Below are 12,967 nucleotides of genomic sequence, written 5' to 3'. Positions count from 1 at the left end.
GAAGCAGAATTTCACTTCTGTCACTTTCTTATTGTTCACTTGTCCCTGTGATATTAGTATTACCTTCAAGTCATAGTTTCTTTTTTTTTTTTAATTATTTATTTATTTCTGGCTGCCTCGGGTCTTCATTGCTGCGTGCGGGCTTTCTCTAGTTGCAGTGAGCAGGTGGGGGCTGCTCTTCGTTGCGGTGCACAGGCTTCTCATTGCAGTGGCTTCTCTTGTTGCAGAGCAGGGGTTCTAGGCATGCGGACTTCTGTAGTTGTGGCACGCAGGCTCAGTAGTTGTGGCTCACGGGCTCTAGAGCGCAGGCTCAGTAGTTGTGGCGCACAGGCTTAGCTGCTCTGCGGCATGTGGGATCTTCCCAGACTAGGGACCATACCTGTGTCCCCTGCATTGGCAGGCAGATTCTTATCCACTGCGCACCAGGGAAGTCCCAAGTCATAGCTTCTTAATAATCTTTTTAAGGCTTATGTCAATTTTAGAGGGTTAGTTTGGTTAATACTGAATAATAATTCTAAAGCCATTTACAATTCAAAGATAAGCTGCAACAAGTCTCATTATGCAGAAACCAAAAAAGAGTGAGGGGGCCCCATCAATGCCCTTGTGTTGTGGAACGCCTCCTCTTCCTCAAGAAGCCTCAACTATCATACATGACACATAACCATGTAACATGAACTAAGTGACTACAGGGGCTCAATCTGTATAGTAAACATTGGAAACATTCTTTCTTTTAGATAAAGGTCAACATAAATAGGAGGTGTGATATTTTTCCTGGCTAACACCCAGAGATGCGTTCAGACTACATTACAGACCAGGCCTGTTAGTCCCCACCCACATCCCAGGCACTAGCCCCACCATCAGCAGCTTTCATTGGGAAAGTGGCGGTACCTTTTTTAAGGTGATGTAAGTCTCATTTGAATTATAGCTAGAAAGCTTTAAGCCTGCTGGAAGTCCTGGGGTTCTCCAATCATAATACTTCTTATTTACAGAATGTGTAGAACAATTACGTTGTATACGCAATGTAAATGATGTGTGACAACTCATGAACTATTGCATCCTCTGTCAACTCATTAGTTTTGCTCAAATGTTGCTATGTATAAAGATTTTCTAGATCACTTTGATAAGAAATTAAGTTCAATATCATATTTATTGATACGATACTAGAGGAATAAATGAATATTCATCCTACAGATTGAGAAATTCACTGATTTCATTCCAAATAATTCATTAATGAGTTGTTAATGAGCCTCTGGTTTCCAAAGAGGGATCTGTACATCTAATTATATTTTATCTTATATTTTATAGTTATATTTATTTTATTAATTTTCATATCTATATTTATATAATTATATGTTATATAGTTCCTAAAGTACATAATTGATTAGTACATGTATAAAAAATTTTTAATATATATATACATATATTCTGGTGTATCCCAAAAATTGTTTCTGCAATAAATGATCCAGTGGTCTGGAGACCACTGGTTTAGATTATGGGCATTGGTCTCAACCAAGATAAATAGCAGTTTTAATTTTCAGAGGCAGAGGGAGGAAAGGGGAGATGATGCATACTAGAACCACCAACACATGCTGACTGCCATCCAGGCTCCTTTATCCTACTCTACCCAAAGTTGTATCAACATTGCAGAATAAGTTGTCAAGCATGTGTGTGTGTATGTGTGTGTGTGTGTGTGTGCGTGTGTGTGTGTTTTAATTCCCATGTGATTCTGATACATACAGCACTAGTGACAACCCCAAAGTGGGAGGAACGATATAAGCAGTTAAGCTTTTTGGGCTTCCCTGAGTACCACCTATAAATGGCAGCTTACAGAGCAATAAAAGCCAACTGGGCTTCTGAAGCTCCAAAATATGAAGTCCACAAAACTCAAGCAGTCAAAAGGGCTACAATCAGGTATTTTTCAACAGAAAGAGGTTGACTTCAAAGATGAAAGAGGACATAAAAGAAAAAATGGAACAGGAAGATCCTTCTATAGTTAAAAATAAACTAGCAAAAAAAACAGACAGAAAGAGAAGACTGAAAGGAACTTGGTCTTCCCCATTTGAATTCTTTTTATCAGTGTGGGCAAATTACCTAAAACATCCATGTCCTAAAAAATGGGTTTTGGGGGCTTCCCTGGTGGCGCAGTGGTTGAGAGTCCGCCTGCCAATGCAGGGGGTGTGGGTTGGTGCACCGGAGCGGCTGGGCCCATGAGCCATGGCCGCTGAGCCTGCGCGTCCAGAGCCTGTGCTCCGCAAAGGGAGAGGCCACAACAATGAGAGGCCCGCGTACCGGACAAAAAAAAAAAAAAAAAAGTTTTGGTGGAGATTCCAGTATGCCACGTACTAGTCCTACCTTGTTTGGATGAGTTACACAGATATTGACACAAGTGAAATCAGATAGAAGGTACTGCTTTTGTCATGTGTTGATAAAGGCTTGTGTATCACCTAACCACGTCTGGAATTATGACCCACCTATGATGCCAGTGCTATTCAAAGCAGGTGCCACCGTTCACTTTGGTGTGGTCAATGGCAGACCTGATAAATGCAATCATTTTCAGTGATGGAACTGCCAAGTAAGAGAATAACTGCACCATGCCATGGAAAGCTTCTAGTCAGGGTCCAAAACATAGAGGCATGAATGAGGAAGAGAGGAAAGAAGTGTGACGGTCAAGGTTACTCTACCGATGAGTTCCTCCCAGACGGAAGCTTTGTTCCCCCACAAGCTCAGCTCTCGCTCCCAGGTCTCTGGCTTAGCAAGCTTCATCCGCTTCCCGGCTCTGCTAGAATCCCAGGGCCCCGGCAGGCGACTTTGAGAAAAGGCCTGTAGGTTGGAGGGGTATCTGGAACAGAGGAGGAAAAACTTAGGATTTCAAAGCCAGCTGAAAATAACTGAGAAAAGGAATGGTGAGTCAGTCAAAGCTAGTGAGTCACATTTAAGGCCAGGTCTGCCCAAACTAATGTTGCTGGGGTCCAACTACAGGGATTGGGGCCATGGGTGTTGAAGAATCAGGCCATTACCCGGATGGAGCGTGTGCTCAGGGTACATCTTCTCACCTGCAGCCCAGGAGGGCCTGGACAAGCTGTGCAGGCTCATGGATGTGCAGTCTCTGTACCAACTTCTTCAGGGTGAAACTTGGCTCATTCTTTTTCTCTGACACTGCACTGCAGGTTGCCTCAAACTGTGGAAATATCCACAAGTCCCACAGGGGTCATTCAATCTATGACCATGGTCACTTTCTTCAGAAAACAAAAACCAAGACTATCCTATAACTATGGTAATTTCTTTCCCCAAGGTCGATTTGGGCAAAGAATAGGAATAGAGGGTCAAACTCTCCAACAGCAAGAGCTTCTGTGATGAACATAACAGAGTAGGTCTATGGGGTCACCGTGTTTCATTTACACAAGGTTGAACTATCAATGGTTAACATGGGATGACTGGGTGGTGACAAGAAAGATGGGGCTTGAATAAACAGAAAACACCTTGTTCTTAGAGGGAGGAAGAGGGAAAAGCAGCTCTTATTTAAATCACTGAGACCTGGGGGCTTCCCTGGTGACACAGTGGTTAAGAATCCGCCTGCCAATGCAGGGGACACGGGTTCGAGCCCTGGTCCGGGAAGATCCCACATGCCGCAGAGCAACGATGCCCGTGCGCCACAACTACTGAGCCTGTGCTCTAGAGCCCGTGAGCCACAACTACTGAGCCCGCTCACTGCAACTACTGAAGCCCACATGCCTAGAGCCTGTGCTCCGCAACAAGAGAAGCCACTGCAATGAGAAGCCCGCGTACCACAACAAAGAGTAGCCCCCGCTCTCCGCAACTAGAGAAAGGCCGCACGCAGCACCGAAGACCCAATGCAGACAAAAATAAAAAAATAAAAAAATAAATTTTAAAATAAATAAATAAATAAATCGCTGAGGCCTGGAGCGTGTAAATGGAGGCATCAGCACAATGTAGGCTGTGAGGAGTTAAAAAATGAAAGAAGCTGGCTTTCAGAATCTTCTGTTAGAAGAGCTAAGTTTGGGTTGTATTAATAGGATGAAGAGAAAAGACCAATGGACCAACTGAGGATGTATTTTCTTGTAATACTAATATATTTTCCTAAAAGTCTATTTTAATGATGATGATGATGAAATCATCACTTACTCAGTGCCAGGTATTGTTAGAAATACTTTAAATACAGTAACTGATTTAATCCTCACAAAAACCCAATGAAGAAGGTACTGCTATTATCCCCATTTTATATGTGAGTAAAATGAGGCAAGAGGGAGTAAGCCATTCAGCCTAGGTTCACAGAGCCAGCAACCGGTGGGGGGGCAGGTGGGGAGATTCAAACCCAGATGGTCTGAATCCAGCTTCTACGCTCTTAACGGCGAAGACCAGTGTCTTGTTATTAAAGTAAAAGAAAAAAGCTTTTTTTGTTTGGCTTGTTTTTAAAACTTCCTGTGGAAGGTGGATATTTCATAATGTTTTGAACTCACTTATCCAGCTGGATGTGCCATCTGTCAGTAAAGAACGACACCAAGGAGAGCAAAATGGAAATAAAAGGAGCCTTTCCTGGGGCTCTCAAAACCCCATAATCGCAGCTGAGAATTATCCAGGTAGGATGTTGGCATGTGCCTACCATACCCACTAGTAGTATTTCTGGACCAAATGGAATTCCATTTCTAAACATTAGTTGAGAAAAGACCGTACGTGTATGTTTAGAACCCCAGAACAAGGCACTCACCATCCTCTGTTCATCTCGAAGAGGCCGAATGAACTTTGGCAAGTATTTCTGTGTCTCAGAAAATGTATGCTCCTTCTGTAGGGACAGGACAAGCCATTTCAAAAGGGGAAGTGGAGGCTGTCCCTAGAGAGACCCATTCCAATAGCCCTGAAGGCCCATCTCTACCCCACAGGAAACTGGCTGGGAAAAAGGCAGGCCCTGCCCTCTCTGCCCTCTGAGCTCTACCCAGCTCCTCTGCATTTCTCTGACTCCTTCTGTCCTGGTGGTAGAAACATGTCAGCTGTTTAAGGAGGTCAGCGTGTTCCCTCATCCCTCTCACTTTCCGGGGGAAAAGGGCCTAGGCTGTGAATGACCAGGGTAGAGGCAGGGACTGACTGGAGGGCGGGGTGGCCGGCGGGGGCGCCTCTTGGCCCGGTGCTTCCGAGGGTTATACTTAGCCAGCTGGTACTCATCAAACTGGGCAAATTTGTCTGTCATCGCAGCACGCAGGGAGGCAGGCAGGGGCACCAGCCTGTCCTCCTCTTCTCCAGCCAGGAGCTGTCAGAGAGACGAGAAACCCTCAGGAGCGAGACCCTCCAAAACAAAATGAGAGCACTTCATGGGGTTAAGTGACAGCACAGGATAGGAAGTCCCCAGCCCCAGCTCTACAATGACAATTTCTGTGGTCCTGGACCTGAGGGCAGACTTCTCAGATTCTTATTCTCTTCACTGGAAACACGAGGTCCGGAATAACACCAAGTTTCCTCAAACTCAGTCCAGCCCTTCTCAATCATATTCTCCCTGTTGGGCAACCCAGCCTGCTGCCAGGAGAAGCTGTCCTGTCTGGGCACCGGGGTTGAGGACAGCTGAGGGCAGGCCAAAGTGTCTGAGAATTTTCTCCACAGATGCAGTGAGCAAAGGAGAGGGAACCAAGTGAGGGTCAAAAGTCAGGGAACTGAATGCCATACCTGGTAGAACCTGGCTACCTGGATCCAGTCAGAAGGCAGCTGGACAGTGGCACAGAAATATCGTCGCAGGTAGGGGCGGCAGACTGGTAAGAAGGCAGCAATGGCCAAGACTTTGTTGGCCACATCCCGGACATTCAGCTGCCGCCTGGCGTACAGAGATGCCTAGGGCACAGGGTAGGGAGCGCTGGCCTCTCAGCCACTTCTGCACAGCACCATGCCCTAATTTGCTTATCTAATCTGCCTGCATAAAACCTTTCCTGAGCCCTCCACATTGTCTGTAAATATAAAATCCAAGCCTCTTGGCTTGGCATTCTATATCTTCCATGATCTAGCCCTTATTCACCAGTCTTCTCCTAAGTCTACTTATCCCAATTTAAGGGCCTTTAACCTTGTCCTTTTCCCGCTTTGGAAGACCTCCCACCATCCATGTCTATCAAAAACTTACCCACGGTTCAAATTGCTGATTTATCCTGCCATCTTCCCAAGCTTCATAGGAAACATTTTCCCTCTCTTTTCTGCTTCTGAAACATTCACTATCTGCTACTCCATTTGCATTTATATAATATTTGGGATCGTTTTTGCTTCGCTAATAATACCATTAATAATACCATTCCCTAAGAGCCGGGTCCAAGTTTCGTTTTATCTGTTGGTATAACCCTCAAGCTAGCATTGTGTACTTAGCCTGTGTACCTACTAAATAAACAAACCCTAGGATACTTTCTCAATCCTATCTTCCCCCACTCCTCAGAGAACCCTAGGGACTGGGCCTCAGGCTCACCCAGAGATCCTACTACCTTCCTAAGTAAAGTTCCTTCAGCCCCTAGTATAAAGCCTCTCACCATCCCCCTGACACACCATAACCAAATTCCCTTCCTCCTAACTTCCCACTCCCATCCCCTCTTTCACGTCACAATACCTTGAGTATAAATTCAGGCTCCAAGGGGGCAAGTTCACTACAGACTTGGAGGAGGAACGCCTGGGTAGAGGAAGCTGCATCATTTGTGTTTACGTCTGACACCAGAGTAGAACAGAGGAAGCTCATTAGAACCATCTGGGAATTGGGAAAGAGAGGGAAGAAAGGAGAAAAGACGTAATAAGGACCAACTTAAGCATCCACTCAGGCCAACTTCCAAAGACAGAGAGAATGAACCCAGATTCAGGAAGATGTCTGTCCGGCTGAGAGGTCAGAAAAGGGGATCAGGAAGTAAGAAACCAGAGTTCCCTCCCCTTCTCTCTGTGGAGGGGATCAGCCTTTGGTGCCCACTCTATCCAACTTCCCTAGGCCCCCCCACTCCACCATCAACCTCTCCCCAGCTCTGGAACTTTTACCTTCTTTTCCTGAAGGGCCTGGTCAGCAGGCTCAGGACGGGACTCAGAGTCCCCAGGGGTGAGCTTCAGGGTCAGCTCCTCCACTTTCTCCGCCTCTTCCAAGCTTAGACTATAAAAAGGCATTTGAACCTCTGCCCATTCCTTGTCTTCTGGCTTCTTCTCTCCAGAAGACCATCGGCCCTGGGGATAGTGACAGCTATGAATCCCAGCACTCACCCACAGCCCCTCATACAAGACAGAGATCTGAAAGCAGCATCCAGGGCTAGGAAGAGTCCACATCTACCTTCTAGCACCTAAACTCTTCTCCCCTCACCCCCCAGCATGGATCTGTCCAGTCTGACAAGAGTGATCTCTCAGTATCACACACACGCCCTTTCCCAGATCAACATTCTGAGCCTTTGCTCAGATGCTTCATGATCTTCCGGCTTCTTTCATCTCCTTACGGACGTCACAGCCTAGGAGCCTGGGGCCCTTCACAACACACCTCCCAAGAGGCTATTAAGGTATTTTTAGAGTCAGAAGAAGAAGGACCAAGTCCCAGATCAATCGCCCAGCAATCGTGAGCTTACCCTCTGAGCCTCAGCTTCCTCATTCCCTGCCACCTACCTGATGGGGCTGTTACAAGATTAAATGGGGTCATGTATGTATGACTCTTTGCAAATTGCAAAGCCCTAAATAAATGTAAGATGGCAGTAGCTGTAATCCTGACAATGACCCTATGACGTGGATTTTCATTGATCTCATCTTAAAGGTGAGGAAATTAAAGCTTCAAAAGGTTAAGAGTCTTTGAGTAGTATAGTCATTTTCACAGTATTGATTCTTCCAATCCAAGAACATGGCATGTCTCTCCATCTGTTGGTGCTGTCTTTGATTTCTTTCATCAGTATCCTATAGTTTTCTGAGTACAGGTCTTTTGTCTCCTTAGGTAGGTTTATTCCTAGGTATTTTATTCTTTTTGTTGCAATGGTAAACGAGATTGTTTCCCTAATTTCTCCTTCTGATCTTTCGTTGTTAGTGTATGGGAATGCAAGAGATTTCTGTGTATTAATTTTGTATCCTGTGACTTTACCAAATTCACTGATAAGCTCTAGTAGTTTTCTGGTGGCCTCTTTAGGATTTTCTATGTATATATAGTATCATGTCATCTGCCAACAGTGACAGTTTTACTTCTTCTTTTCCAATCTGGATTCCTTTTATTTCTTTTTCTTCTCTGACTGCCACGGCTAGGACTTCCAAAACTATGTTGAATAATAGTGGCGAGAGTGGACCACTCTGGAGAAGATGTGGAGAAAAGGGAACCCTCCTACACTGTTGGTGGGAATGTAAATTGATACAGCCACTATGGAAAACAGGAAACTAAAAAATATTAATAGAACTACCATATGACCCAGCAATCCCACTCCTGGGCATATACCCAGAGAAAACCATAATTCAAAAAGATACGTGCACCCTATGTTCATTGCAGCACTATTTACAATAGCCAGGACATGGAAGCAACCCAAATGTCCATCAACAGAGGAATGGATAAAGATGATGTGGTAAATACACACAATAGAATATTACTCAGGCATAAAAAGGAACAAAATAGTGCCATTTGCAGAGACATGGATAGACCTAGAGACTGTCATACAGAGGGAAGTATGTCAGAAAGAGAAAACCAAATATCGTGTGGTGTCGCTAATGTGTGCAGTCTAGAAGGATGGTACAGATGAACTTATTTGCAAGCCAGAGGTAGAGACGCAGATGTGGAGAACAGACTTGTGGATGCCAGAGAGGGGGAAGGGGAGGTGGGATGAACTGGGAGATTGGGATTGACATATATACACTACTATGTATAAAATAGATGACTAATGAGAACCTACTGTACAGCACAGGGAACTCTACTCAATATTCTGTGGTGACCTAAATGGGAAGGAAATCTAAAAAAGAGGGAATGTGTATATACGTGTAACTGGTTCACTCTGTTGTACAGCAGAGGCTCACACAACATCGTGGAGCAACTATACTCCAATAAAAATTAATCTAGAAAAAAAAAAAAGGTTAAGAGTCTTGCCCAAGGTCGAGTGGCTTATAATTGGCAAAAATGGTAGAGGGCTCAGATTTGCCTTTCCCTCAGTCCAAATCTCAAGTCTACATAGAAGGAATGTGTGTTTGTCTACCGATCCTGACCTGTATACTAAACGTGCTTATATAGATGTGTACAAGTGGACGTGTGTCTGCACATGCACACACAGAGAAGTGGTACTGTAGTTGTTTCTCATGCCTTGTAAGATCTCAAAAGCACCTGATTGACTCTGCTACTGCAATAGTATATCGGCTCTCCTCCCGAGAAGAGGCTTTCCAAGGACAAAACCTACTTATGCTCTATTGTCCAGAATCTCTGCACTAGATAAGCAGTAAGAGTGATGACGCTCATGAAGACAGCCCTCGGGTAAAAGATGCCTCAGGAAGAGGCTCTGAGGAAAGAAGGTACACAGACACAGAGCAGCACACAGGGACACTGTGGCACTGAAAGCTAGTGACTAGACATTCTAACAGACATGGCTGCAGTGAAGACAACTGATGGAGCTATTACCGAAGCTGCTTCCTGAGCTCTCTCTGTGGCAGAGATGGTTTTCAAGACCCTGGGGCAGGTCAGAAGGCCTAGACCCTCAGAGAAGCACTGAGCCCTTGAGGCTGGAGGCTCAGAGAGCAGGTGGTTGCTGGCACTCAGGCTGCACAGGTCAGATTGCACCACGTGAGGTATCTGGAGATTCTGGGTTAAGGGGCTGGTGGACACAGTGCTCTTCAGAGTGGGGAGTGTGGCCAGGCACCGGTTCTCCAAGGAGAGGATGTCTGAGTGGGCAGACACATGCCCATGTGGTTTCTCCAAGGTCTTCAGGTCAGGAAGTGTGGCCAGGCACCGGTTCTCCAAGGAGAGGATGTCTGAGTGGGTAGACACACGCCCCTGTGGTTTCTCCAAGGTCTTCAGGTCAGGAAGTGTGGCCAGGCACCGGTTCTCCAAGGAGAGGATGTCTGAGTGGGTAGACACACGCCCCTGTGGTTTCTCCAAGGTCTTCAGGTCAGGAAGTGTGGCCAGGCACCGGTTCTCCAAGGAGAGGATGTCTGAGTGGGTAGACACATGCCCCTGTGGTTTCTCCAAGGTCTTCAGGTCAGGAAGTGTGGCCAGGCACCGGTTCTCCAAGGAGAGGATGTCTGAGTGGGTAGACACATGCCCATGTGGTTTCTCCAAGGTCTTCAGGTCAGGAAGTGTGGCCAGGCACCGGTTCTCCAAGGAGAGGATGTCCAGGTGAGTAGACACACGCCCATGGAGTTTTGCCATGGCTGGAGCCCAACCAGTATATGCCTAGAAGGAGAGAAAGACAGGTAATGAGCAGCTGGCTGTATTGGGAGTGCATGCGTACTGGGACTAAATCTTTCCCATAGTCCTCCTGGTAATCCCAGTGACCTGAAGGCAGAAAACAACCAATATTTGTTTTTCCAGGACTGGGTTCATTCCAAAGATGTATACAGGGAGTATTCTAAGGGAAAGGAGTAGGGAAAAGGTGAGGTAGAAGCTTAAGAGTAAGGAAGTTTAAAAAACAAAAAAAGGGATTTCGTTGGTGGTCCAGTGGGTAAGATTCCGTGCTCCCAATGCAGGGGCCTGGGTTCCATCCCTGGTTGGGGAACTAGATCCCGCATTCATGCCACAACTAAGAGTCTGCATGCTGCAACTAAAAGATCCTGCATGCCTCAACTAAAAGATCCTGCATGGGGCTTCCCTGGCGGCGCAGTGTTTGAGAGTCCGCCTGCCGATGCAAGGGACACGAGTTCGTGCCCTGGTCCGGGAAGATCCCACATGCCACGGAGCAGCTAGGCCCGTGAGCCATGGCCGCTGAGCCTGCGCATCCGGAGCCTGTGCTCCGCAACGGGAGAGGCCACAACAGTGAGAGGCCCGCGTACCGCAAAAAAAAAAAAAAAAAGATGCTGCATGCCGCGACGAAGACCCGGCCCAGACATAAATAAATAAATAAATAAAAAGTAAGAGCTGGAGAGGAAAGGAACATGTCTCCACATGAAGGGGTAAAGGAGACCCCCCAGGGCTATCAGTATGATCCCAACTTAGCACAGGAGCCATACTCATAATCTGGACTCTGGATTCTTAGCTCCAGAGAAACAAACATTTTGATCAAGTTGTCTATACTCACCACCTCAACTTCCTTGCCTCCCACTCACTCTTAACCAACTAAATGGGATTCTTTTTCCACTATTCCTCCAAGGCTGTCCTCTCAGGTAACTAATGGAATTCTTCTTACTATAAGAATAGACATATCTTGGAGCTTATCTTACTTCATCTCTCAAGTGGAATATGACCCTGTGATCACTGTCTCACTGAAACTCTCTCCCTTTGACTTGCACGGTGCTGTCCCGGTTTTCCTCTTACAACCCTGATCACACCTTCTTGGCGGGGGGGGGGGGTTCTTTCTCTGCTCTTCCTTGAATGTTGATGCTGCTTAGAGTTCTTTTCTAACCCTTCTATATACTTTCCCAGGGTGGTCTCACCTACTCTGTTGCTCCACATAACATTGCTATGCTGGCAACTCACATATTTATTCCTTGACCTGGATCTCATCTGAGCTTCATACTCATTTATCCATTCCCCTGTTGGACATCTCTACTTGGATGACTCAAAGGTACCCAAAACTCCATAGATCCCAAATGTATCATCTTTCTACCTCTCCTCCAAATCCATTCCTCCTCATTGCCCCCTATGCTTACAAGGGTTTGGTATAAAATAGGTTTGAGTTTGAATCCTGATGGGACCTTGGGCTAGTTCCTTAAACTCTCTGTGCCACAGTTTCATCACAAAACTGAAATAAATGCCTACCTCATAGAGTTGTATAGGAATAAATAAGAAAAAATATATCAAGCACTTAGAGTTAGTAAGTGTGCAATAAGTGGAAGCTATTATTATTTATTATTGTTATCATCCAATAAACTACCAAATCCTATTGATTCTACTCCCTCAATGTCTCCCAGATCTATCCAATTCTCTGTTCTGCCTGCCACCGTCATCGCTGAAACCCTCCAATCCACGTGGCACACAGTACGTAGATCTGCCTAAAGGAGCTCCCAATACATACCCCAGCCACCATTTACAACACCTTGTTTATTTCATCATAATAAAAATTTATCTTGTTAGCCCATTTGCCTACTTGTTCCTGGTTTCTCCTTAATAAAATAAAACTCCCTGAGGGTCAGGGCTCCTGTGTCTTATTCACTTCTGCATGCCCAGCATCACACATAACCTGGCTTCTGATCTCCCAGCCTCACCTCTTACTGCTACTCCCATCTAACGTTAAGCTTGAACCATACAAACTGTTTTCAGCTTATGAATTGCCAAGGTATCTCTTGACTCTGGACTTTGCATAGGCAGAGGCCTAGAACATTCTTCCTTCTACCAAGACCACCCCCCTTCCCCAGCCCCTCCTTTACTAGGCCAAATTCTACTTCCCTCTCACTCTGAAGGCCTCAGTTTAATAGTCAATTCCTCCAAGGAGCCTCAGGTGACACCCAGCCCCCAGTCTGGTACAGGTGGTCCTTCTATGTTCCCACACTGTACTTCCTCTAGCATAGAACACATCCTCTATATTGTAATTGCCTGGTCATTTGTCTTTCATCCCCCCAGACTATAAATTCCTGAGCACAGAGACTCTTTAGCCTTGTTCACCATTGTTGCAACAATGTCTAGCCAGTGGGATTCATAAGCTTTTGAGAATCTGGTGAAATCCATGGAGATTTTTCACAGAAAAAACATGAGTATATACTACTTTGCATTCAATTTTCAGGGAGTCCACCCACGGATCTCCTAGAATCTCCATTAACTACAAATTAAGAACCTCTGCCTGAGAGGATGCTTGAATTTATATCATTAGGAATGTGCATACTCTCTTATTTGGACAAATGCTTATCTCCTATTTACATT

General features: G+C 45.6%; 1 protein-coding gene across 6 annotated transcripts in view; it reads right to left on the bottom strand.

Moving 5' to 3' along the window:
* Nucleotides 1-12,967, bottom strand: part of TEP1 (telomerase associated protein 1) — a 50,411-nt gene that overhangs the window by 35,944 nt on the left and 1,500 nt on the right. For all 6 annotated transcript variants that reach the window (XR_010944420.1, XR_010944415.1, XR_010944417.1 and 3 more), the window contains exons 2-9: nucleotides 9,578-10,348; nucleotides 7,003-7,182; nucleotides 6,590-6,724; nucleotides 5,674-5,835; nucleotides 5,102-5,263; nucleotides 4,727-4,801; nucleotides 3,054-3,178; nucleotides 2,682-2,839 (exon numbers count right to left, since the gene is read on the bottom strand). Coding sequence is in view for 2 of the 6 variants with exons in the window: in XM_067741717.1 (XP_067597818.1) it covers nucleotides 2,682-2,839; nucleotides 3,054-3,178; nucleotides 4,727-4,801; nucleotides 5,102-5,263; nucleotides 5,674-5,835; nucleotides 6,590-6,724; nucleotides 7,003-7,182; nucleotides 9,578-10,348 (1,768 nt within the window). In the remaining 4 variants the exon portion in view is untranslated. The remainder of the gene's footprint in view (nucleotides 1-2,681; nucleotides 2,840-3,053; nucleotides 3,179-4,726; nucleotides 4,802-5,101; nucleotides 5,264-5,673; nucleotides 5,836-6,589; nucleotides 6,725-7,002; nucleotides 7,183-9,577; nucleotides 10,349-12,967) is intronic.

Source organism: Pseudorca crassidens, chromosome 1, assembly GCF_039906515.1.
Source record: "Pseudorca crassidens isolate mPseCra1 chromosome 1, mPseCra1.hap1, whole genome shotgun sequence".
Taxonomy (NCBI): Eukaryota; Metazoa; Chordata; class Mammalia; order Artiodactyla; family Delphinidae; genus Pseudorca; species Pseudorca crassidens.
Note: the sequence above shows the minus strand (reverse complement) of the source record. Positions and strands in the feature narration are given on the sequence as shown.